The 24,139-nt window shown below is 41.4% G+C and overlaps 1 protein-coding gene across 3 annotated transcripts in view; it reads left to right on the forward strand.

Annotated features, from left to right (window-relative positions):
- DYNC2H1 (dynein cytoplasmic 2 heavy chain 1) overlaps window positions 1–24,139 on the forward strand; it is a 292,883-nt gene that overhangs the window by 101,357 nt on the left and 167,387 nt on the right. For 2 of the 3 annotated variants that reach the window (XM_047692880.1, XM_047692882.1), the window contains exons 60-66: window positions 1,012–1,098; window positions 3,633–3,759; window positions 8,549–8,690; window positions 9,275–9,384; window positions 14,213–14,233; window positions 15,594–15,692; window positions 17,253–17,376. In XM_047692880.1, the coding sequence (XP_047548836.1) occupies window positions 1,012–1,098; window positions 3,633–3,759; window positions 8,549–8,690; window positions 9,275–9,384; window positions 14,213–14,233; window positions 15,594–15,692; window positions 17,253–17,376 (710 nt within the window). The remainder of the gene's footprint in view (window positions 1–1,011; window positions 1,099–3,632; window positions 3,760–8,548; window positions 8,691–9,274; window positions 9,385–14,212; window positions 14,234–15,593; window positions 15,693–17,252; window positions 17,377–24,139) is intronic. The other variant, XM_047692881.1, reaches the window with a different exon arrangement.

A 24,139-nucleotide genomic window follows, 5' to 3' on the forward strand; every position in this document is an offset into this window, starting at 1 on the left:
AGTTACGGGTGTTGCTGCTGTGTCTGACCCGTGACCGGGCTGGGGATACGACACCAGGGGAGCAGTAGTTTAATCTCACCGTTTCGAAGGCCTTACTCTATTACAGTAGTTCTCCGAGCGAGACCCCCCAGGCTGGCGGCATCGGCGTCCCCTGGGAAGTTGGGAAGATCGCCCCCTTTGAGCTCTGTCCACGCTGAGTCAGAGGCCTGGGGGTGCCGGGTGCAAAGCCTTGCACTCTGTTCTGATGAGTCCTTTAGGTGACTGTGCGAAGCGCATGCGCAGCACTGGGGATGGGTCGTTTCCGTCTCAGCTGCTCTGTGGCATTTTTGCAGGGAGGGGCCGAGCCTAGTCTCCTTCTCTGGAAGAGTCTTCCTACTCTCTGCCTGGGGTGTGGGCCGATGGGTGAGGGTTCTAAGCCCGACTGTCAGGGATGAGTTAAGAGGATGGTCCCTTCTCGTGTGGGAGGGGGTCTGAGGTTGACGGGTTGATGATACCAGCTATCGGAAGACACTCTGTATTCAGCTCTGTCACCCTCAGAGGCTCTGCTGTCCCCATTCCCCAGCATTTGGCATTCTTCTTTGGCTTTTCTTCCTGCAGCCCCTCAACTTTTGGTTTTTGTATTCCATTATGTCACTTAACCACCTTTCAAAAAAATTTTTTTTAAAGATTTTATGTATTTGACAGAGATCACAGGAGGTAGAGAGGCAGGCAGGACTCTCTACTGAGTAGAGAGCCCAACCCGGGGCTCGATCCCAGGATCTTGAGATCATGACCTGAGCCTAAGGCAGAGGCTTTAACCCACTGAGCCACCCAGGCGCCCCCCACCTTTAAAGCTTCTCCATGGAGGTCCTTTTCTCTTTCATTCTCTTTATCTTCGCACATGAATACCTTTTTTTTTTTCTTTTTTCGTTCCCTTGGTTTCATTTTGGTAGGGCTTTAGAAGGGATAGAAGAGGTTGTTTCTGCTATTATTGATATATAAAATAGAGTAACTTATAAATTTATATTTTAGAAATTTGAAGAAAACTGAAGACAGAAAAAGGAAACTAGAGGAGCTTCTAAATTCTGTTGGCCAGAAAGTATCAGAACTCAAAGAGAAGTAAGTTCAGTTTAAAATGTATTTTGAAAAAAGAATGCATTTTGGATATTTGAAAACATACCTCAACTAATGTTTTAGTTTTGAAAATCTTATAATCATTATTTTCACTTCCTTTAGTGACTTATCACTCTCAAATAGGGAAGCATTTGAAATAATACTGAAGGTTTTCCTTTTTTCAACAGTGACTTGAGTAGGAACAAGCGTTATTTGCAGTCTGCGTCGTGGAGCTGTCCCTGTGTCTGCTCCTGAGCCCTGGGGCCCGGGGCGGAGGGCTGGGATGCAAGGGGGGTCACGTGCACAGTCCTTATGCTGGCGTCCACATTGCCGTGCTCTCCAGACTGCCTTCGTGACCTGCAACCTGCCTGACGCGCAGGGTCTCGTTAGAGACTGTTCTGTCCTTTTAACTTTGTTCTTCTGAGTGTTTAGAAACATGTTCCCTCATGGAAGATCGCACTGACAGATTGAGAAGTGGGAGAAGATGTGATTAAATACGATGTCATGTTATCACTTGCTTTTAGTTTTGTAAGACTCAAACTTTTCTAAATACAAACCTTTTTTCAAGTGATGTGTCCATTTTCCTTCCTTTTTTATGGAAGAAATATAAATTACCAAGAAAGAGAGTCTTCAGACTGAAAACTATTATTTTTTTTCTCCACACAGGAAATAATCATGTTTATGCTTATATATATTTACTTGTAGAGAAAAGAAGAAAACCAGAAAAGACCCATACATCCAGTGTTTTCAGTATTTCTGAATTTTTTTGATGTTATAGATAAGGAAAGAAACTTCATCATTTTTTTCTGTGTGTAATTAGGGAAGCACGAGGAACGTACTTCTTCCTTGCAGTGTCGTATGCTGAGAGCCCGAGCTTACTCTTCAGCCAGGTGTCCGATATTTACTGGGTCATTTGCAGGTGACAACACGTGTGTTGGCTGTTGTCCTGGACACTTTACGTGTGTGTCATCGTTAGTACCTCACATAAACCTGAGGAGGGGATATGCTTTCATTCTGCGCGTGGGGAAGGTGTGTGCGCCTGGCTTGCACAGTCAGTCGCTGACAAAGCTGGCAGTGGATCATAGACTTTCTCACTCCCTAAAGTCCCTGTTGTGAATCACGGCACCATCCTGTCAGTATTGTTGGAGAATGATTTTTAAAAAACCTTCAGAATTTGAATTTTAAGTAAAATGGAATGGCATTTTCCAGTTTAGAGTCACTATCAAGAATGAATCAATGCCAGTTAACAGCCATTTACTTGATCCTTAATTAAGGTTTAATTCACCCTAGGTTGTGAGTGATAATCTTATTTTCTTATATAGGCCCGAAGAAAGAAATAGTTGAAAAATAAGTATGTTCTATCAATTTTATAATTCTAACTTGACAGAATTGAGACATTTGTCATTTTAGTGCAACTTATATAGAAACATGCAAGTTAGCTTAACTCAGCGAGTGCCTTCGGCAGAACCTTGTGTGCAGCGTGAGCTACTGAGCTGGGTAAGTGTGGTCTCTGCTTCCAGGTCTTGAGCAGAGCCGTGCGTGGAGCCTGGTGACAGGGTGGGAGGCTCTCTAGCCTGCGCTCTCCAGTTCGGTAGCCACTGGCCCTTGAAGTGTGGGCAGTAGGACGGAAGAGGAATTGAATTTCAGATTTTGTTTACTCTTAGTTAATTTAGATTTAAGTAGCCACATGGGGCTGGCGGCCACCATACTGGAAAACCAAGTCTGGCTCCTTTGTGTAGTGAAGAAGGTGCTGGGCACTCGGAGAAGCCACAAGGCACGCACTCCAAGTCCATGGAGCGTGGTGTCCGATGTGCTCTTCTGTGCACTACACACCCCTTGCTGCTTCCGGGGGGCCCCATGATGGCACCTGTTCAGACAGTGCTGTTCTGAGGATTACATGATATGCTTTTTCGTTGCTGCTCATTGTTTTGTTTTTCATGCTTCGCACAATCCTGGGCATTTTCGTTGAAGGACCAGGTAGTCAGCTAGAATGTTACTGTTTCATTTCATAAAACAACAACCTTGTATAAGCATTTTTTAAGGAAAATAATTTGAAAGGGCAGTTATAAACCTGGGCAAATGGGCACATGGGGAGAAAATATATGTATTGAGTTGGATATTTGAAATGAGTTTTAAACTTTTGTTTATATTTTTGATAGGTAGATATTTGAAGGAGTTAGAATGTAGGCGAGGAAGGGGTAAGAAAGGGGCTAGAAGGGTACCAGGCACGTGGCACATCCTGAAGAAGCAGGTAGAGGATAGAGTGTTTGTCCTTCCGAGGCTGACACGTGAGGTTTGAATGAAGGAAAACTGAAGCAGCCGATGGGGTCTGACTTCCCGGGCCCTGAACGTCACGTGGAGAAGTTTGTGTGCAGATCTGCGCGCTGGTGTGTCTGCTCCGTGGGCGATAATCTCGAACACTATTACTATCAGTATTACCATTAACTTCATTCTTAGATAAAAGCTCACTTTCTGAAGGATCATTCAATCAAATCCCTCTCACGTCCCTTTGCCTTTAACTGATGCTACTGTTGTCACAGATTCCAGAGCAGGACGTCAGAAGCTGCCAAACTGGAAGCTGAAGTGAGCAGAACGCAGGAGACGATCCAGGCTGCCCAAGTTCTCATCAGTCAGCTCGACAGAGAGCACAAGCGCTGGAACGCTCAGGTGTGCTGGGCGGGAGGGTGGTGGGGGGCGACAGAGAGAGAAGCTCCCTTTAAAACACAGAAAACCCGCAATGTAATGTATTCATTAAGAAAAGGAAACAGGAGGACAGTAGCCGTGCACTTGGAGCTGGCTGGGGGTCAGCGGTGTAGACATTCGTGGCCATGACAGAAGCTTGTCGTCAGGCAGAATGTTTTTGTGTGAGAACATCTGAGGGCCGCCTGTTTTCTGGTCATTGTGTGTGTCACCAGCGGGACAGCAGGGACGAACATGACTTGAGAGGAGGTATGGCACTCTCTGGAAATCCTGTTGGACTTGCCCGTCCTGGACTACAAGCTGAGGATTGGACACTGTTGGCCACTTACTTCTTCTAGAAACACTCTGTTATTTTGATTTTATCCAAGTGCTGTCTCTTTTTTCTTTTCTTTTCTTTTCTTTTTTTTTTCTGGTTGGTTGGTGGGTTTTTCTTGAATCCATTGGATCCCCCCCAACTGGACTGTCCTGTGCTCAACCAGGACGGCGTGGTCGCCTTCTGGGTTCCTGTCCCTGCAGCCATCCCAGGGGCACCTCATTCAGTCTTAGCAATGTCTCCTCCTCCAGGACGCCAACCAGAGCTGTGTTTCTAGACTGCTTAGCTCTGTGGTGTTTGTTTTTTGGGTTTTTTTTGGGTCCAGGCTTCATTTTCCTTTTATATTATTTTGTTATTGAATTGTAGTTGACTTACATATTACATTAGTTTCAGATACACAACATCATAGTGTGACACTTACGTGCATTATAACCTGCTCAGCACAATAAGTCTCAGTACCGCCTCTCATTTCCACCTGCAGCCATACGACATTACTAGAACATTACTGACTGTGTTCCCGGCGCTGGACGTCACATCCCCGCGACGACCTTATTTTATAGCTGGAAGTCTGTCCCTATTAATCCTCTCCACCTGCTTCTCCCACTCTCCTCCTACCCCCTCGCATCTGGCACTCATCAGTTTGTTCTCCATAGTCACGAGTCTGTTTCTGTTTTTGGTTTGTGTGTTTGTCTTTTAGAGTTCACATGTAAGTGGAATCATACGGAATTTGTTTTCCTCTGCCTGATTTGTTTCATTTAGCAGAATACCCTCTAGGTTCATCCATGTTGTCACAAATGGCAAGATTTCATTCTTTGTTATGGCTGAGTAATAATTCCATTGTGTGTGTGTGTGTGTCTTCTTTATCCATTCTTTTTCTTTTTATATTATGTTTTTTATTTTAATTCCAGTGTAGTTAACGTACAGTGTTACACTGATTTCGGGGATGCACTGTAGTGACTGAGCAGTTCTGTACATCGTTGCTCAGTGCTCCTCATGATGAGTGTGCTCTTAACTTGCACCTGCCCCGTGCCCATCCCACCTCTCATAAGCTTTCTGTTAAATGAGCACCCTCAGTTCAAGTTACTGGTTTTTTTTTCAACAAGAACATTTTTTACTTAAAACATACTTCAGAATACACAGTTCTAAAAGATCTGTAAAAAACATTCCATCCAAAAAAAATAGAATACTCTTTTTTTTAAGTATACGCAGAAGAATCCCTTGATTAAAATCACATAAAAAGAGACATAACAAATATTACAAATTTAAGAAGACTGAAATTATACCAAGTATGTCTTCCAACCACAATGAGACAAAAATAAAGATCAACAATGAAAAAGAGCTGGAAAATCTACAATGTAAATATTAAATATTTAATATATAAATGTTAAACAACATACTATTGTATAAGCAGTAGGCCAAATAAGAAATCAAACAGCAAATCAAAGTATGTCTCAAAGCAAAAAAAAAACAAAAAAAAAACAAAAAACAATATTCTAAAACCTGTGGGATACAGCAAAACTAGATGTTAGAATGCAACTTAATGCTATAAATGGTTGTATGAAGAAAAAAAAAATAAAAAAGCAACATGATGCCCAAGGAACTAGAAAAAGAAGAAACTTAGCTGGAATTAGTAGACGAAAGAAGAAAGAAAAATTAGAAATAGTGACCAAAATAAACAGTAATAAAACATTGAAAGTAATGACCAGTTTTTCCAAAAAAGTAAACAAAAATGGCAGTGTTTTACCTACATTAACTAAGAAAAAGAGGACTGAAAGTCAAAATGAGAAATGTAAGAGAAAAGTAGTACAACAGAAATACGTAGTGTGGTAACAAATTACTATAAACAATACTTGTATACTAACAAGTCAGATAACTTAGAAAATGGGCGGGTTACCCATGATCGAATCATGAATTGTGAATCCAAGAAATAGGAAATCTTCTTAGACCAATAAGAAGAATGAAAGATGAATTAGGATCCGGAAATCTCCTAGCACGGAAAATACAAGACCACATGATTTCATTGGTGAATTCTGCCAGACATAAAAAAATAACATCAATCTGTATCAAAATCTTACAAATCATGGCAGAGAAGGAACACATTCAGAGTCATTCCATGAGGCCAGTATCACCCTGAGACCAACGCAGGACAGAAACACAAGAACAAAAAAGTCTAGTTTCTCTGATGTAAGTATTGCTGGTCTGACTTTCTTTTGACGTCCATTAGCAAGACACGTGGTTCTCCATCCCTCACTTCCCATCTGCTGGTGTCTTTAGGTCTGAAATGAGTCCCTTGTAGGCAGCATATAGATGGGTCTCTCTCTCTCTCTCTTTTTTTTTTTTATGCATCCTGACACCCTGTGTCTTTCGTTAGAGTGTTTAGTACATTTACACTTAAAATAATTATCGGCACATAGTTTCCTGCAACATTTCTGAATCATTGATCAGATCTAATGATTTTTTGGTCGAGTCTTTAGGGTTTTCTATGTGTAGTATCATGTTTTCTGCAAATAGTGACCGTTTTACTTCTTCCCTAGCATTTTGGATGCATTTTGTACTTTTTTTTCTTGTCTGATTGGCTAGGACTTCTAGTTTTATGTTGAATGAAAGTGGTGAAAGTGGACATCCTTGTCTTCTTCCTGATTCTAGATGGAAAGTTTTCATCACCATTGCGTATGATGTTAGCTGTGTGTTTTCATATATGACTTTAATTACGTTCGGGTATGTTCTGTCTGAAACCACTCTGGTGAGAGTTTTTATTATGAATGCATATTGTATTTTGTCAAAATTTTTTTCTATATCCCTTGAGATGATCATATAGCTGTTACCCTTCTTGTTAATGTGGTGTAGTACGTTGTTGGATTTTCAAATATTGAAGCACTCGTGCATTCCTGAAGTAAATCCCATTTGATTGTCGTGATGTTTTAAATTGTACTGTGGAATTTGATTTGCTAATATTTTGTTGAAAGCTTTTACATCTTGATTCATCAAAAACATTGGCCTGTGGTTTTCTTTTCTCTCTCTCTCTCTCTTTCTTCCTTTCTCTTTCTTTTTGTAGTGTTTTGTGTGGTTTTGGTATCAGGTAATGCTTGCCTCATGGAGTAAATTTAGGTATTTTCCTTCCTCTTCTATTTTTTCGAAATACTTTGAGATGAACACGTATTTTTGTTTATTTCTTACTATTTTAAAATGTTTTGAGTACTGTTGTCCCACCATGTTATATTAGTTTCAGGTGTACAACATAGTGATTGAACAAGTCTATATATTACACTGTGCTCACAACGAGTGTAGCTGCCGTCTGTCACCATACAACACTATCGCTTCGTCGTTGACTGTATTCCGTATGCTGTGCCATTTATTCCCACGACTTACTCATTCCATAACTGAACCTATGTCTCCTGCCTTCCCCCATTCTGTCCATCCCCTAAATCAACACTTTGTTTTTTGTATTAATGGATCTGGTTCTGCTTTTTGCTTGTTTACTCATTCATTTTGTTTTTTAGATGCTTCGTAGATGTGAAATAGTATGCTATTTGTCTTTCTGTTATGACTTATTTCACTTGGTGTATTCTAGAAAGAATAGTTAATAACTCTTCTTTAAATACTTGGTAGGATTTACCTGTGAAGCCATACAGTCCTGGACTTCTGTTTATTGGGAGTTTTTTGATTGCTGATTGGATTTCACTGCTAGTCATCTGGTCCGATTTCCTTATTTGCTTGTCCTATCCATTTGCAAATATCCCTCGTACTTGTCTTCTGTCTTTAAGGCCATTTATTTATTTATTTATTTACCTAAATTCTCCTAACTTGTCTCCCTCCTACCTGGCCCTTAAACTGGGGCACTGCACGTCTGTGTGCTGACCGTCTTTCTAAACCCGGTCTCATCACGTCAGTCCCTGCCCTGTAGAAATACTCGCGTAGACCATTCCTACTGCAGCTCACAACAGAATCTCCTTTGTGTGCTTCCTGCGCCCGTCATGTCTGCCTCTTTTCGTGTCTTCCGTGTGGCTCCTCTTTCTGCCCTTCCGTAGCCACACTACGCTTTTAGCTAATGAGTGTCCCTGCTTTCTTACAGTTTTGTTTTGTGCCTTTGCTCGTACTGTCTACGCTTAATAGTAGCTTACACAGTGACGCTAATTCACAGTATTTAACTGTCATTGGGATGAAAGTTCTGCTTCACTAGGAATGTTCAATGACAAAATATGTTCATCTTTACAATTAATAGTGATATTTCATACATTTTTAAAATTTCAGCAGGGTCTGAGAGATCTCGTTGGGGGTTTTTACATTCCACGGTTGTATTCAGGACAGGGGTTATTACGTTAAACCAATGCATGATTTTGTCTTCTATGGTCAGGACTCTGATTTATGAAGCTGTCATGTTTTTCACATGTCAGAACATCTCTGTACCCTACTCCCCCACCTGCTTTCTCATGTCTTGTGCAGGTTGCAGAGATAACAGAGGAATTAGCTACTCTTCCTAAGAGAGCTCAGCTCGCGGCTGCATTTATCACGTATCTTTCTGCTGCTCCTGAAGGTCTGAGGAAAACCTGCTTAGAAGAATGGACCAAGTCAGCTTGTCTTGAAAGTTTGTATTGAGTCATTCATGTTGTGAAATTTCAGTATCCTAAAAATGCATCTTTTAATTTTTGCCATTTTACTTTTTCTAAATGAGAAAAACTTTCTGTAAGCGAAAAGAAACCAAATCTATTTTTAGATTTGCTCCATTGTGTAATTGTTCTTTGAATTGTTTTGTTGCAATGATTCTTCTATTCCTAAAATCGTCTTTGAAACTGAGACCAGGAGTATTTTTTATAATGGATGAATGCAGTTAAATATTTTAATATATTGATTTTTACAGTAATTCTATATGATAAAATTAGATGTAGGAACTCCAAAATTCCTTGTGAATTTTGTGGTTTTCTCAAATTATTATAGTTGTGAAATATATATTAAATATACAAAAAATATAATTTCACTGAGTTCCATTCCTTTGCACTGTCTTAAACTTGTATCCCCCTTAACTTCTTATGCTGAAGGGGGAAGAATGGATTGAATATTAAAGGATGGCCATGGGACTTTTGTTTGAGTATATTTTAAATAGTTTTGTTCCCTTCCCCTTGTCAAGTACACGATCACTGTAGTGAAATATTAATATCTTAAACTTTTCAGAATTTGACCTAAGGAGATTTCTTTGTACTGAAAGTGAGCAGTTAATTTGGAAAAGTGAAGGCCTGCCATCAGATGACCTTTCCATAGAAAATGCTCTTGTTATCTTACAGGTAATTAATCAGTTTTCATTTCTCATGGGAAGTGTTCCTGTGGAAGCTGCCCCAGACATCACCTTTTTCAGGTTCTTAGGCTTTCACAGTTATTCTTCTCATTACGTGAAAGTGGGGTTATTTTGGGAATGAAAATCCATTTATGATTTGGTTGGTGAATCTACAATTTTCAGTATAATTTACTTTTTACCTAAGTGTAAACTAAAGTGACATTATTTTCATGACAAAAAATTCTAAATTGAACTCCCTAATAGAAATGGGAATATTTTAGTGGTACCTGATTCACCTTGTTGTATAGTTCCTGCATCTGCAGTATATGATTTTACCATTTTATTTTACTGTGTTTTACAAAACAAAGTTCTACAAAGTGAAGATGAGGTAAGTTTGGGGTTGTAGGTTAGGGATAACAATATGCATTTTTTGAAAATTGTTCTTTCCCGTAATGTATATTTCTCCCAAATCATTGTTTAAATGTGAAACTCTTACAGCCTTCTTAGCACGATGAATGGGAAAATCAAATTGCAGCTCTGGTATACAAACTGGTAGTTCTTCTAGTGAAGTAAGATCTCTACCATTAGCTTGGTGTACCTTTGTGTGATGTAACAGATCGTGGGAGGATGGCTCTCCCTGTGCTGACAGATGTTTTCCTGTTGCTTCTGTCTCAGTGCGTTGTACCCCGTACACCAGTTTCTTCTTTGCTCCCTGCAGCCCCTCCTCTGCCCACACACTGTCTCCGCCCATAGCTCCCACGAAGCATGAACGTTGAATGCTCCTTTTTAGGTCACACCAGCCACAGTCTGACAGCGTTTGTACTGTGGGCCCTGCGCTCCTGGATGAAACAGGGTCCTTTGATTGGGCTGTTGGCCAGCTGATGTGCTTTGGCTCATTACACTGCTGCCTTCCCAGCAGAACAGTTGCTGACCAAAGAGCCAACAGTCTTGACTTCTTAAAGCATTGATTTTTTTCTCTTTTAAAACATTTTTCATCATTATTTTTCACAGTAGAATCATGAATCTGGAACTCTATGTAGGTAAATAAATTCATTACATTATATAAAAATGTGTGCTTTTAAAAATTTCAAGTTATTTAAATTCAAATTAGTTAACATATATGGTAAAATTGATTCAGGAGTAGAATTTAGTGATTCATCACTTACGTATAACACACAGTGCTGCTCACAGCAACTGCCCTTCTCAGCAACCATCCCCCATTAGCTCATCCCCAGCCCACCTCCCTCTCTCAACCCTCGGTTTGTTCTGTATCGTTGAGTCTCAGCTGCCTTCTTTCCTAAATTCTGCATGTGAGTGAGAGCTCGTCGTATTTCTCTTTCTCTGACTTGTTTCATTTAGCATAAACCCTCCAGCTCCAGCCATGTCTTTGCAAATGGCAAGAGTTCATTCTTTCTGATGGCCGAGTAGTGTTCCATTGCGTGTGTGTGTACATATACATGTATGTGTACGTATGCATCTGCGTGTACATGTAGGTACACGCATACACATACATATGCAGATACACATGCACATACACATACATGTACAGTTACACATAGCGGTATATAGCTGTGTATAGCACCGCTGCTTTATCCATTCATCAATCAGTGGACATTTGGGCTCTCTCCATAGTTGGTGCTTTTTATCCCGTTATTCCTTCCCCAAAGTTTCATAATCACCTCATCTTCTTTTTTTAGCAATCTAAGTAAATAATCACTTGCAGATTTAAAAAACACAGAGTTTAAATATTATTCTTTTTCTATTCCATAAGAAATCAGGGGGGGTGAGACTTTAGAAAAAAAAAATATTTATCACAGTATTTTTTTCCTGACGATACTAATTGAAAATGTTTACTTTTGTGTTCTGAATGATCTTTCATGATGAATACCCATATTCAAGTTGTTTTTGAAATTGATTTTCATAATAAGCTTAGATTTACTGTGTATGTAATATTACCGTATTTATTGCCGATATTTACATGCATCTATATGACAAAAACCGTATGGAAAATTTATTAGGGTCATTAGTTATTTTTGGGGGGATGAATTTGCATTCTAGTCAGCCCTCTGTCTCAGTTCTCAAGTAGTCTGCACTTAGAGTAAGCTTGCAGGTGAGGCCGTGATTGGATAGCCTGCATCTGTAAGACCTGCTCAAGTGCTGTATGTGACATTAGATTTCTAAGTGGATACATGTGGGTTTCTGGGAAGTTTTCCCTGCATTAAACATGACTAGGCATGATGAGTCCGGTGTAATTTGGATTGAGAGATGTAGCTCCTCTCGCTGATCCCGCTAGCGTGTTCCTGACGCTCTCCCTCTCCTGGGGGCTTTCCCACATTCACGTCTGCAGCTGCTCTCTCCGTCAGTGGTCCTCATAGAGCCTTTGTGTCCCTGATTATTCCTTTGTTTGTCTTATAAAAGTATTTGTGTTAAACTAACTACTGAAGTACAATAATGTCTAGAAGAGGAAACAATCAACTAATGTTCTCCCGTTGACCTTGTGATGGGAGTTAGTTTAAGTACATCAGCAAGAGGTTCCTGTGACCTGTGTTCTTGTGAGCTGGGAAGAAGGTGGCCATGGGGACCCTGTGTCCTGGATTGCCTGTCCTGTGATTCACATCTGTGGTCCTGATGTAATTAATATTAGCTCTCCTTTTATTCTCCAGAGGGTCCTGACCTGGGTGTTAATTTCTGTGATCTTTCCAATATTGTGGGTGGGACCTAGCGGTAGCACAGAGCTCTAAGGCTTAGAAACCACGGGGGAGGTATGAGTGAAAAGTATCCCGAAAGGAGATGGGAAAGGTGCTTAATTTAAATTTTACAGTATTATAAATTTTTCTGGATTTAGATTTCGCAAATTTTTCCTTGTGAAGACATGTATTGAATGTTACTGTTTGTAGATAATTCAGTGACAAATTTTTTTTAAACCACACAAAATTTTTTTTTGTCAAATTCTTTTTAAACCACACAAAATTTCTGACATTGTTTTCCTTTCTGACATTCAGTGTAGGTTCAGGAAATGCAAATTAATTGGATCTTAATGTAAAGAACACAAAATTTTAAAGGTAAATCACATAGAGAAAGTTCTTTTTGCAAATAAACCTCAAATAAGGAATAGTAACACTGAAGCACTCATACTATTTCGTACACGTATCACTATGTAAGAATGAACACAGGGAAAACACTTCAACCCCTGTCTCACTGGATTTTCAAATCCGCCTTGTCTGGTCCATGTGTTACCCTATTTATAGATACGGACATTGCTGCACACAAGGGTGAAGTCACTTGTCTCTGTCTCTAAATTAATCATTACTTATTTATTTTTTTTTTAGTCAAGAATTTTTTTAGTGGCCAAGCATAGTACATTTAAGAAAAAAAGGGAACTTGTGCTTTTAAGTTAACCGAGATGTTGAAAACATTGAGACCAGCTATAGGATTCAAATGGTGTCACCAGGACATTGTTTTCCCAACCCATGTCAACAGACAGCCTCATTCCCAGCTAGGTTCTGTCTGCCCTGTGTCAAGGATGGCCATTGGTGGCTCCTGGCTTGCTATTATCAGAGTTTATGCTCTGGCACTAGAGATGGGTCTGCAGCCCCCACCCCGACACTGTCCGTACCCTCTCCCCAGAAGGATTCTGATCAGTTAACGTGGGCAGTGTGCTGGTTGGTTTGGGCTAGGTGTCGGTTAGTGCTAGATGTCTGATGGCCCATCGCAGACACTGGAGCGGGCATGCAGGTGGGCAAAGGTAGCTTTGCACACTGAGGATCTTCTCTCCTCCTCCTCCCTGTGACTTGCTCTTTCTTATTCCGACCCGTGGAGATGTCTGTGCTGGCCCAGGAGAGTAAGCAGCGTATCCGCAAGTCTCTTTTTGTCTCTCTAGTTTTCCATTCAGCCAGCTCCTCAACACATCTTGTCACATCTACATCTCAGGAGCGTCATGGATTTATCCTGCTCTAAGCGCGACCACGGCCAGTGGGTTCATTTCGGCTGCAGAGTGGGGCTTTGGATGAATACAGTGTCACACTGGCGGTCACTTGCCCCCCTGCATCACTACCTTCCCCGCCGTAGGAGTGCTTTTTCTACCTTACTAACCTTATCACGACAACGCTCTGATCAGTAGATTTCGGTGACTCTCCGTTGCAGCGTAAACTTGTCATTCGTAGGCACAGCGTAGTAAGACCCGAAGCACCGAGACCGCTCCTGCCCTGTGCTGTGCATCGTCCAGCCTCTGCTGCTTCACTCCAGGCTTGCCGGGCTCTGCCAGCTTCCAGATTGTGCCGGGCTTTCTCTCCCCCTGTCTGTCAATGCTCTTCCCTTTGCCTGATGTGCTGTTTCTACTTCTTCCCCAGGCTAAGTATTGTTTCTCTCTCCTGACTTAGTTTGACTGGAACTGCTTTCTAGTGGCTTCCCAAACCCACCTGTGCCCTGCCTGTAGACTCTTGTGTGTTCTTTATGGAACTGTCAGTTTCCATGTCTTTCCTGGGTGTGATGTCATTGAGGGTAAGCGTCCTTGATTTCTGTAGCCCTCATATTGTCTGACTTAGTAGTTGTTCAACACGTGGTAGGTGAATGAACTCATGAATGAATGAAAGCTCATCGTTTTTGGATTTATTGTAATTTGTTACATGGAGAATTTGACAACATTTAATCATGGATCACATGACATTAAACATAATAATCATATTAAAATATACCTCAGAGATTTTGTCTAAATCTCTCCGGAGGAGTATAACATGAAATCAAAATTGTAAGTGCTCTTTGGCATTCTAGGGCATGTTTTTGGTCCTACTGAAATATGTTATCTTTCTTTCTTTCTTTCTTTTTTTTAACTGCATCAGATCATTGGTTTGGAATCATGGGTAAGAACATTTTTTTTAAACTTTAAAATCCTTGTTTGTGTGATTGGGCAAAATCTTGTAGTTTGGTGAATGTTTGCTCTCCTACTAGCATAGAATTAGATCTCCAGTCTAGATGTGATACACAGGAAGTACATACAAGGCTGCGTACCAAACCTCATCTGCTAGGAGAGGCACGTTTATGTGACGGAGCAGAAGTGGGAATAGCTAGAGAGAGACTAGCTTGAGAGGGGATCCTACTGCCCTGTGCCACTGTGGGAGCTCTGGGGGGCCTGAGCGGTCCGTTTCAGGTGCAAGCAAAAAGGGGGTGTGTGGCTGGAGGGCATTTTAAAACTATAATGAAGCTGGTTTATTGTCAGTCAGGTCTTTATTACCACCCGCTGTGGGTCCAAAGCAGCGTTGCTGACAAAATGCTCTTTGTCCCTGGGGCGGATGGTCCCTACCCTCAGCCTCCTTGGCGCGTCCCTGAAATAGTTTCTGTGCCCGTGTTAGATGCTCCTCGGGGCTACGTGTTCATGTCACCTGCGCTTCCGTGCGCTTCCTTCACCCTGTCGCCCGAGCGCATTCGGTTTTCTAAGTGTGAACATGTAAGAAAAATTAGGCCAGTTATTATTTAGGTCTGATTTACTGGGTAACGATACTTGTAATATTAGACTTTCAAACTTGCCAATATATGTATTCATCTACTTACATATATTTTTATTAATCCTATCTCTATAATTGGCTTCTTTTCACCTGCTAAGTGACATTGTGTGTTTAGTGCATTTCCACTGCTGTCTAACTCTTTGTTTCAGGGTACCCTGTAATGGGTTTAGTTCCTAGTTCATTAGATCTTAATCTATAAGCTACATCTTTCCTAGGATGCTCCTTTTATAATATTAGCCATACTGCTTTCTAAGAATTAATGTTATATTGATAATTACTTGAACAATACTTTTATGATGAGTTCATACTTCTCTTCTAAGGTCTTTATGGCTTATTCAACCAAAGCATATATAAAATTTGGAATAATTTGGTTGTGTCTTTTCAAAGCCAGAAGACAGGTGCGAGTGATGTTACGCTGGGACCAGAGCTCTCGCTCCCTGTAGTTCGCTGTACGTCCTCTGAGTTACCGTGTAGTGAGGGGACTGTTTGCGCTTTACTGTGGTGGCATTTCATTTTCTAGTGTGAATTTCCAGTAGCTCTGAAGTGGACTGGTACAGCCCCTGGGTGCGGTTCAGACTCCACCTTTACTCCCTCCTGAGGGCTGTGTATGTACCTGTTCCAAATGAGAGAAAACTCACTCAGTAATGAATTCACCCGTTTTCGGGAAATGATTTCCATCTGATGAAAGCTTATAATTTTTTTTCTTTTTTGGAACTAGAGTCAAGTATGCCCATTCCTTATAGACCCTTCTTCTCAAGCTACAGAGTGGCTAAAGACACATTTGAAAGACTCGCGTTTGGAAGTTATTAACCAGCAGGTTTGTATGGCTTAAAATTGAGACACCGACTGGTACCAGCATGTCATGGTGGGCGCAGTTCTGGGTCTGTATTCAGGAGGCACAGACTCGGTCCTGTGACGTACCTGGCATGGGACCCGGGGAAGGAAAGGGGAACTTTTAGCTTTACTACGAAAGGGATGAGAATATTTATTTGATCGCTCCAAATGTTAGGCATTAATCCAAACCCTGGGAATTTGCTATGAGTAAGGTAGTCTCATTTCCTGTCCTCATGGTGATGCCAGTCTGGGAGGTTAGACGATTAAATGAGCATTTACATGACATTATGATCAAAGACATAAGTATAGGCTCCTAGAGAAGGAAGAGTTCCCAACTCTGCTTGGAGAGAGGCTGCTGGACCTGCAGCGTATGGTGCTTTCTCTCAGCGCCTCTCCTCATGTCCTGTCCCTGCTCCTCACTGGTGAGTGTCTCTCAGGTGTCCCAGCATGAGACACGTTGATTGGCAAAACGTAATCATAGTTGTGACCTCTCACTGCCATATTTATCGTGCTGAGAAAATTATTTGGGGACAGGTTTTTGTTGTTTTTTTTCTCTTTGAGAAAGGCCTAGTGTGATTTGTATTCATTTTCATAGATATTCTTTAGGTGCTTGAGCAGTTACCTCTTTCAAACATATTTCATTTATAAAATGGAGGTACTTGCTTCATTTGTGTGTTAAAAATAATTAAGTTAGGGACACCTGGGTGACTCAGTCATTAAGCCTCTGCCTTCAGCTCAGGTCATGATCCCAGGGTCCTGGGATGGAGCCCGATATCGGGCTTGGTGTAGCCTGGTTTCCCCTCTCCCATTCCCCCTGCTTATGTTCCCTCTCTCGTTGTCTCTCTCTCTCTCTCAAATAAATAAATAAAATATTTTTTTAAAAAGAATTAACTATAAATTAGATAACACATAAATACCACTTACAGTTTACGGGAGGAGAGCTTAGTAATTATTATTCCAAATATTTAATTTTTGTAACCATAGTTGGAGGCTTGAAGTGATGTTTAAAACCCTTTTACTAGGTAGAAAGTCTAAAAATCTTGCCTGGTTACAGAATTTTGTCCAGATGTTCTTTCCACAGTGATTAGACGTAGCACATATCACGTCAAGGAGAAAGTTGGCTAGAATTCATCATTTCTCTTTACTCTTCCATTTGGTGTTTGATTTGAACATAACCAAAGTAGTTCTTAGTAATATTTGGGTGAGTAACTTATATAAGGAATTTGAAAATTTGTTTCTGCATCAAGTTGAAATTTGAAATCATCATAAAGGATTGAAAAAAGTTTTTTTTAAAATCTTTACTTTTTGTATGTCTATTTGAATTATTTATGAAACCTATTTGATAATTATTCAACTAAATGATTCACCAGCCAGTACTTATAACTAGAAAAGCAATCATGAATAATTTGAATTATTAACATGCATATTTAATTTTAAAATATTCATATTATTCCTATTAATATATTCCTTTATTATCTGTAAGGACCTTTGTAGATATTAAGGTAATAAAGGAATTAATGTGTATTCTTTTTTATTTTCTCAGGATAGTAACTTTATTACGGCTCTTGAGTTGGCAGTACGTTTTGGGAAAACCCTTATTATCCAAGAGATGGATGGTGTAGAACCCGTTCTCTATCCTTTATTGAGACGAGATCTGGTTGCTCAAGGTAAGCATTTGACATTTTCCAGAGTCACTATTTTTAGAATTTCCACAGTACGTAACTTCATAGCTCACTTTGACCTGTGTCGGTCTTGCCGCTGAATGGGACTTTTCTGGTTGAGTGGGGGAATGCCGTCGTGGTCCAGAAGGGAGAGTTGGTGAGCTCTGGCCTTTATAGAGGTGTCCTCGTGTCAGGGTCTCCAAGACTCTCCCAGGGACAGAGTGTGTCCAGAAGACAGAGGACTTGAAACAGTCTCACTGTGGGCTAAGATGCGTTGCAGAGACAAGACAGAAGGCGAAGTCAGCCTAGAGAGAACATGTAGCGTGAGGTCAGCAGTCCGGAAATGAGGTGCCAACTTCCAAGCCCCTATTGTCGGGGTCCCGCGGGGCGAGCCTCCTGCTCCCAGGACCAGCTTGTGACAGCGCCTGTGCAATGGCAGGGGCCAAGGAGGCTCAGTGGACACTCGGTCGCACGGTGTCGTGGCCAGCCTGTCCTGCCCAGCACAAGACCACATTCCAGACCCTCCCGCCCCAACAAAAGCAGCCGTTGGGCATAAGCCACACTGTGCGGTGCGTGCTGGGGGCGGTCCACATGAGGACCTGGCCAGCATGCAGGCTCCAGAAGGGGGGAAGCCGGCCGTCTGAGCAGCGGGCCCTGCCGCAGGCGGAGTCTCAGGACCGCCAGGTTTCCTCTTCCCGCACAGCTCCCGCAGCCCGCTCTCTCGGCGGGAACATCCTGCTCTCCCACTCCAGACCATGGTGACTCATACTTACGCGCACGCACGGACTGACACCGTGCACCGCGCCAGCCCCGAGGGACTTAGCTGACCCTGCAAGCTTGAAATAGAACCTGGAGCTACTGCGGCAGACGGACGCAGGGCAGAAGCAGGGCAGGCGCGGCCTGGCAGGGGTTGATGTGCTGTGACGGGCCGGCAGCGGTGGGCTTCGGACTTTGTGAGCGGGAGCTCCCTTCCAGATGTCAGTCTCCGTGCTCAGTCAGGCTGTTCCTCACCGGTACTAACCCGGATCTGTGAACTAGCTCCTGATACCTTTTTTTTCCTTACAATTTTTATTTAAATTCTAGTTAACACACAGTGCAATATTGGTTTCTGGAGTAGGATTCAGTGGTTCATCACTTACGTACGACACCCAGTGCTCATCACAAGTGCCCTCCTTAATGCCCAGCCCTCATCTAGCCCATCCCCTACCCACCTCCACCCATGCAACCTCAATTTGTTCTGTGTCAGTAAGAGAATCTTATTGTTTATTTCCCTATTTCCTTCCCCCACCATATGTTCATCTGATTTATTTGTTAAATTCCATATATGAATGAAATCGTATGGTATTTGTCTTTCTCTGACTTGTTTCACTTAGCGTTATACTTTCTGATTCCATCCACGTCATTGCAAATGGCAAGATTTCATTCTTTTTGATGGCTGAGTAATATTCCATTACACACACACACACGCACACGCACACATGCATGCACCCCACATCTTCCTTATTTATTCATCAGTTGATGGACATTTGGACTCTTTCCATAGTTTGGCTACTGTAGATAATGTTGCTGTAAACATCGGGGTTCATGTGCCCCTTTGAATCAGCATGTTTGCATCCTTTGTATAAATACCCAGTGGTGCAATTACTGGGCCATAGAGTAGCCCTATTTTTAACTTCTTGAGGAACCTCCATGCTGTTTTCCAGAGTGGCCGCACCAGCTTGCATTCCCACCAACAGTGGAGGAGGTTCCCCTTTCTCCACATCCTCACAAACACCTATTGTTTCCCGACTTCTTAATTTTAGCCATTCTGACTGTTGTGAGGTGGTTTTGATTTGTATTTCACTGTGGTGAAATACTGTGGTTTTGATTTGTATTTCCTTGATGCTGAGTGATGTGGAGCACTTTTTCATGTGTCTGTTGGCCATCTGGATGTCTTCTTTGCAGAAATGTCTGTTCGTGTCCTCTGCCCATTTCTTGATTGGATTATTTGTTCTTTGGGTGTTGAGTTTGCTAAGTTCTTTATAGATTTTGGATCCTAGCCCTTTATCTTTTAGCCTAGCCCTATCTTTTAGGTCATTTGAGAATATCTTCTCCCACTCTGTCAGTTGTTTTTTTTGGTTTTGTTGACTGTTTCCTTTGCTGTGCAAAAGCTTTTGATCTTGATGAATTCCCAATAGTTCATTTTTGCCCTTGCTTCCCTTGCCTTTGGCAGTGTTCTGGAAGAAGTTGCTGCGGCTGAGGTCGAAGAGGTTGCTGCCTGTGTTCTCCTCAAGGATTTTGATGGATTCATTTCTCACATTGAGGTGTTTCATCCATTTTGAGTCTATTTTCGTGTGTGGTATAAGGAAACGGTCCAGTTTCGTTTTTCTGGACGTGGCTGTCCAATTTTCCCAACACCATTTATTGAAGAGGCTGTCTTTGTTCCATTGGACATTCTTTCCTGCTTTGTCGAAGATTACTTGACTCTAGAGTTGAGGGTCTATTTCTGGGCTCTCTATTCTGTTCCATTGATCTATGTGTTGTTTTTGTGCCAGTACCATGCTGTCTTGATGATGACAGCTTTGTAATAGAGCTTGAAGTCTGGAATTGTGATGTTGCCAACTTTTTATTTTTTTTCCCAACATTTCTCTGGTTATGCAGGGTAATTTCTAGTTCCATATAAATTTTAGGATGATTTGTTCCATTTCTTTGAAAAAATGGATAGTATTTTGATAAGGATGGTGTTAAATGTGTAGATTGCTTTAGGGAGCATAGACATTTTCACAGTATTTTTTTCTTCCAATCCATGAGCCTGGGACATTTTTCCATTTCTTTGTGTCTTCCTCAATTTCTTTCATGAGTACTTTATAGTTTTCTGAGCACAGATTCTTTGCCTCTTTGGCTAGGTTTATTCCTAAGGATCTTATGGTTTTGGGTGCAATTGTAAATGGGATCGACTCCTTCATTTCCTTTTCTTCTGTCTGATAGCGGTTTATTCTTAATGGGCGATGTGGGCTGTCTTTCGGGCCTTGTCAGTTTGCTCATTTGGTTGGCAAGACTTTGTATTTGTCTTCACTTAATCCTGCTCATCTTCAGCTAGTCAGCCTGGGATGGTATCAGCACAGTGGAGCAGTTGTGTCATTGGAGACCATTACCGAAATGTTACCCATTGATGGAATGTTTTATGGTGGTTCACATGGTACTTGGATTTGTCTAGGTTGGATGATAATGTAGTTCTGAAGAGTTTGGACCTGGAAACAGATACAACGTCTGTATCTATTATAAATGTTGACCAAACCAAACCATATTCTGAAACCTGATCCAGGTTCAGAACCAAGATAACAAACATGTCAGTTTGGACTTTCCCTGGAAAGAGAGCAGGAGACCAATCTGTACTTGTGTCCCATCGTGGTGTGTCTAGGCTTCTCTAAGGTTCACAGAAGATTTTGTGTCCAGAATAGAAAATGGTCAAAATGAACTTCGCTGCTAACCCTGTGGGTTAACTCCCGCGTACACTGAGACCTGAAGCCGTTTCGCCCGTGTCGGGGTTTACTGTTCCGCATCTGATACTTCCTGACGGTAGGACACAGCACTTACATCCAAGCATCCTTTTTAGACAGTGAACCATTGACTTTGAAATATTTAAACAATTTTCTGTCCAAATAAAACATGCACAGTTTATAAAACCAAATAGTACAGAATGGATGTAGGTTTCCATCTCTTCCTTCCTCACGACTAGTCCTATTCACCAGAGAAAACAAGGTGTTTTTCAATTTTAACATTTTATTGAAATATGTGTGTGTTGCAGTTTACGAATTTTTGCAAATAGCATACACCTGTGTGAGCACCCAGAGCAAGATCTAGAGCTTTATCTGCACTGCAGAAGCCCCCTTGTTGACGCCACTCCCCCACAAGGGTGACCGCCTTCCTGACAGTGTAGGTAGGTTGGCTTGTGTCCGTATGTTGCCTAAATGGGAGAGAGAGCAGAAGCCATGGACTCCATAGGGCTGGCCTGGTCCTCACAGCCCGCTGTGGTGTTCCACATGGACCGGGAGTCATTTCACAGCACCAGCAGCACACAGGCCATGCTGGGACCATCCTCAAGTCTCAGTCTCAAATGAGAGTACGTTCCGATCACACCGATAACCAGACAGCTTCCTCTCTCAGCTAACTGGAGTGGCTTCTGCGTTTGTTGTGTTTTAACCAGTTATCACGTAGTCCCCTTCCACTTCCCTTCCTCCTCGAGAAACATTATTAAGATCACGGTCATCGATTGTCTGCACCTATTCCCCAGCAAAACCACACGGTCCTTGAACCGTTGTCCAGTCACCTAATGTAAGCCCCGTCTTGTGACCGGTGTCTCTGGGCCATCTTCCCACAACCATACCGTGTCTCCAGAGGACCTCATTGTGAACTGCCGGCCGGCGTGACTTGTTCTGTTTGTCTTCTATGGTGTGTGTGTATCATGTTTGCTAAAGTTACATATCTTTAAAGCATTTGCTCATTTCGTCCAAATTGCCAAATGTAATGGTGTATATTTTATATAATGTTCTCATAACTTTTTGGTTTAAGTTGGTTGTATAATGATGTCTCTTTCTTGACATTGATCATTTTTTTTCCTCGATCCATCTTTAATGAGGGTTTATCAGTTTTACTAATCTCTTCAAAATACCAACTTTTAACTTTGTTGATTTCCTTTATTTTTAAATTTTTAAATTATTTTTTCTGCTTTGTTTCACTTTTTTTTTTAAAGGTTTTATTTATTTATTTGGCAAACAGAGATCAAAAGTAGGCAGAGAGGCAGGAAGAGAGAGGAGGAAGCAGGCTTCCCGCTGAGCAGGGAGCCCAATGAGGGGCTCGATCCCAGGACACTGAGATCATGACCTGAGCTGAAGGCAGAGGCTTTAACCCACTGAGCCAGTCAGGCGCCCCTTGTTTCACGTTTTTACTTGAGTTCTAGTTAGTTAGCTTATAGTATAGTACTGGTTCAGGAGGAGAGTTCAGTGATTTGTCACTTAAATATGACACCCAGTGCTCATCACAACAGGTACCCTCCGTAATGCCCATCGTCCTCTTTATTGTATTTTTGAACTGGTTTTTCCTCTTTGGAATTCCCTTCCTGTTATTTTTCCTTAGATTTTCTTTGGTGTTCATTTCTCTAGATTCTTGAATGGAAATTCAAAATACTGACATTTCTTTTTTTTTTTTTAAATACATTTATTGATGTCTATAAATTTCCCTCTCGGCCCTCCTCCAGCTTCATGCCAGTGTTTCAACTTATTTTCAGTTCATTGACTTACATAACTTTATTGTTGTTATTTTATGTCTTGGCAGTTGGAGATTTTCTAGTGCCCTTTCATGTTCAGCACAACTCCCTTTTGGCCAGAGAACTTGCTCTGCAGTATTCAGTTGTTTGAACACTGGTGTTCTTTCTCTATAGCTGGACATTTCATTAATTTTTCCATGTACACTTGAAAATTCTGTGAAATTTGCTCTTTGTTGTTTAATTTTTCCTAAAGTTAGTTTTGTCAGGTTTGTTCATTATAGTGTTGTTTTTTTGTATGTCTTTACTCTCTTTGCCTTGTTTTTTTTTTTTTTTTATATCATTTCTTGAGAGAATTTCTTAAAGGTTCTATGATTTTTAAATTTGTTTTTCTTTTAGTTCTCTTAGTTTTTGCTTTAAATATTTGAAGCTGTGTTTTGGAGTGCATACATATTTGAAAATGTGATCTTTCCCTGTTCGGGTTATTTTCTTTATCGTTCTGAAATGTCCTTTTTCTACAGAAATGTATCAAGTTTTAGAGTCTGCTATTAGAATGGTTACATTGCTTTGGGGGGTTAGTGTCTGCATGGTAATAATTTTTTTTATTTTACTTTCCATTTTCTGTTTGTCTTGTTTCTCAAGGGCGCCTCTCTTCACTTTATCACTTGGTTTTCATTTCCACTCACTGTGCAGTTTTTCGGTTTGTTACATATTTTTTTTTTTAATTTTATTTTTTATAAACATATATTTTTATCCCCAGAGGTACAGGTCTGCGAATCGCCAGGTCTACACACTTCACAGCACTCACCATAGCACACACCCTCCCCAATATCCATAACCCCACCCCCCCATCCCCCTCCCCCCATCAACCCTCAGTTTGTTTTGTGAGATTAAGAGTCACTTATGGTTTGTCTCCCCCCCAATCCCATCTTGTTTCATTTACTCTTCTCCTACCCCCTTAACCCCCCATGTTGCATCTCCTATCCCTCATATCAGGGAGATCATATGATAGTTGTCTTTCTCCGATTGACTTATTTCGCTAAGCATGATACCCTCTAGTTCCATCCACGTCGTCGCAAATGGCAAGATTTCATTTCTTTTGATGGCTGCATAGTATTCCATTGTGTATATATACCACATCTTCTTTATCCATTTGTCTGTTGATGGACATCTAGGTTCTTTCCATAGTTTGGCCATTGTAGACATTGCTGCTATAAACATTCAGGCGCACGTGCCCCTTCGGATCACTATGTTTGTACCTTTAGGGTAAATACCCAGCAGTGCAATTGCTGGGTCATAGGGTAGTTCTATTTTCAACATTTTGAGGAACCTCCATGCTGTTTTCCAGAGTGGTTGCACCAGCTTGCATTCCCACCAACAGTGTAGGAGGGTTCCCCTTTCTCCTCATCCTCGCCAGCATCTGTCATTTCCTGACTTGTTAATTTTAGCCATTCTGACTGGTGTGAGGTGATATCTCATGGTGGTTTGGATTTGTATTTCCCTGATGCCGAGTGATATGGAGCACTT

This window comes from Lutra lutra, chromosome 10 (genome assembly GCF_902655055.1).
Source record: "Lutra lutra chromosome 10, mLutLut1.2, whole genome shotgun sequence".
NCBI classification, from domain to species: Eukaryota; Metazoa; Chordata; class Mammalia; order Carnivora; family Mustelidae; genus Lutra; species Lutra lutra.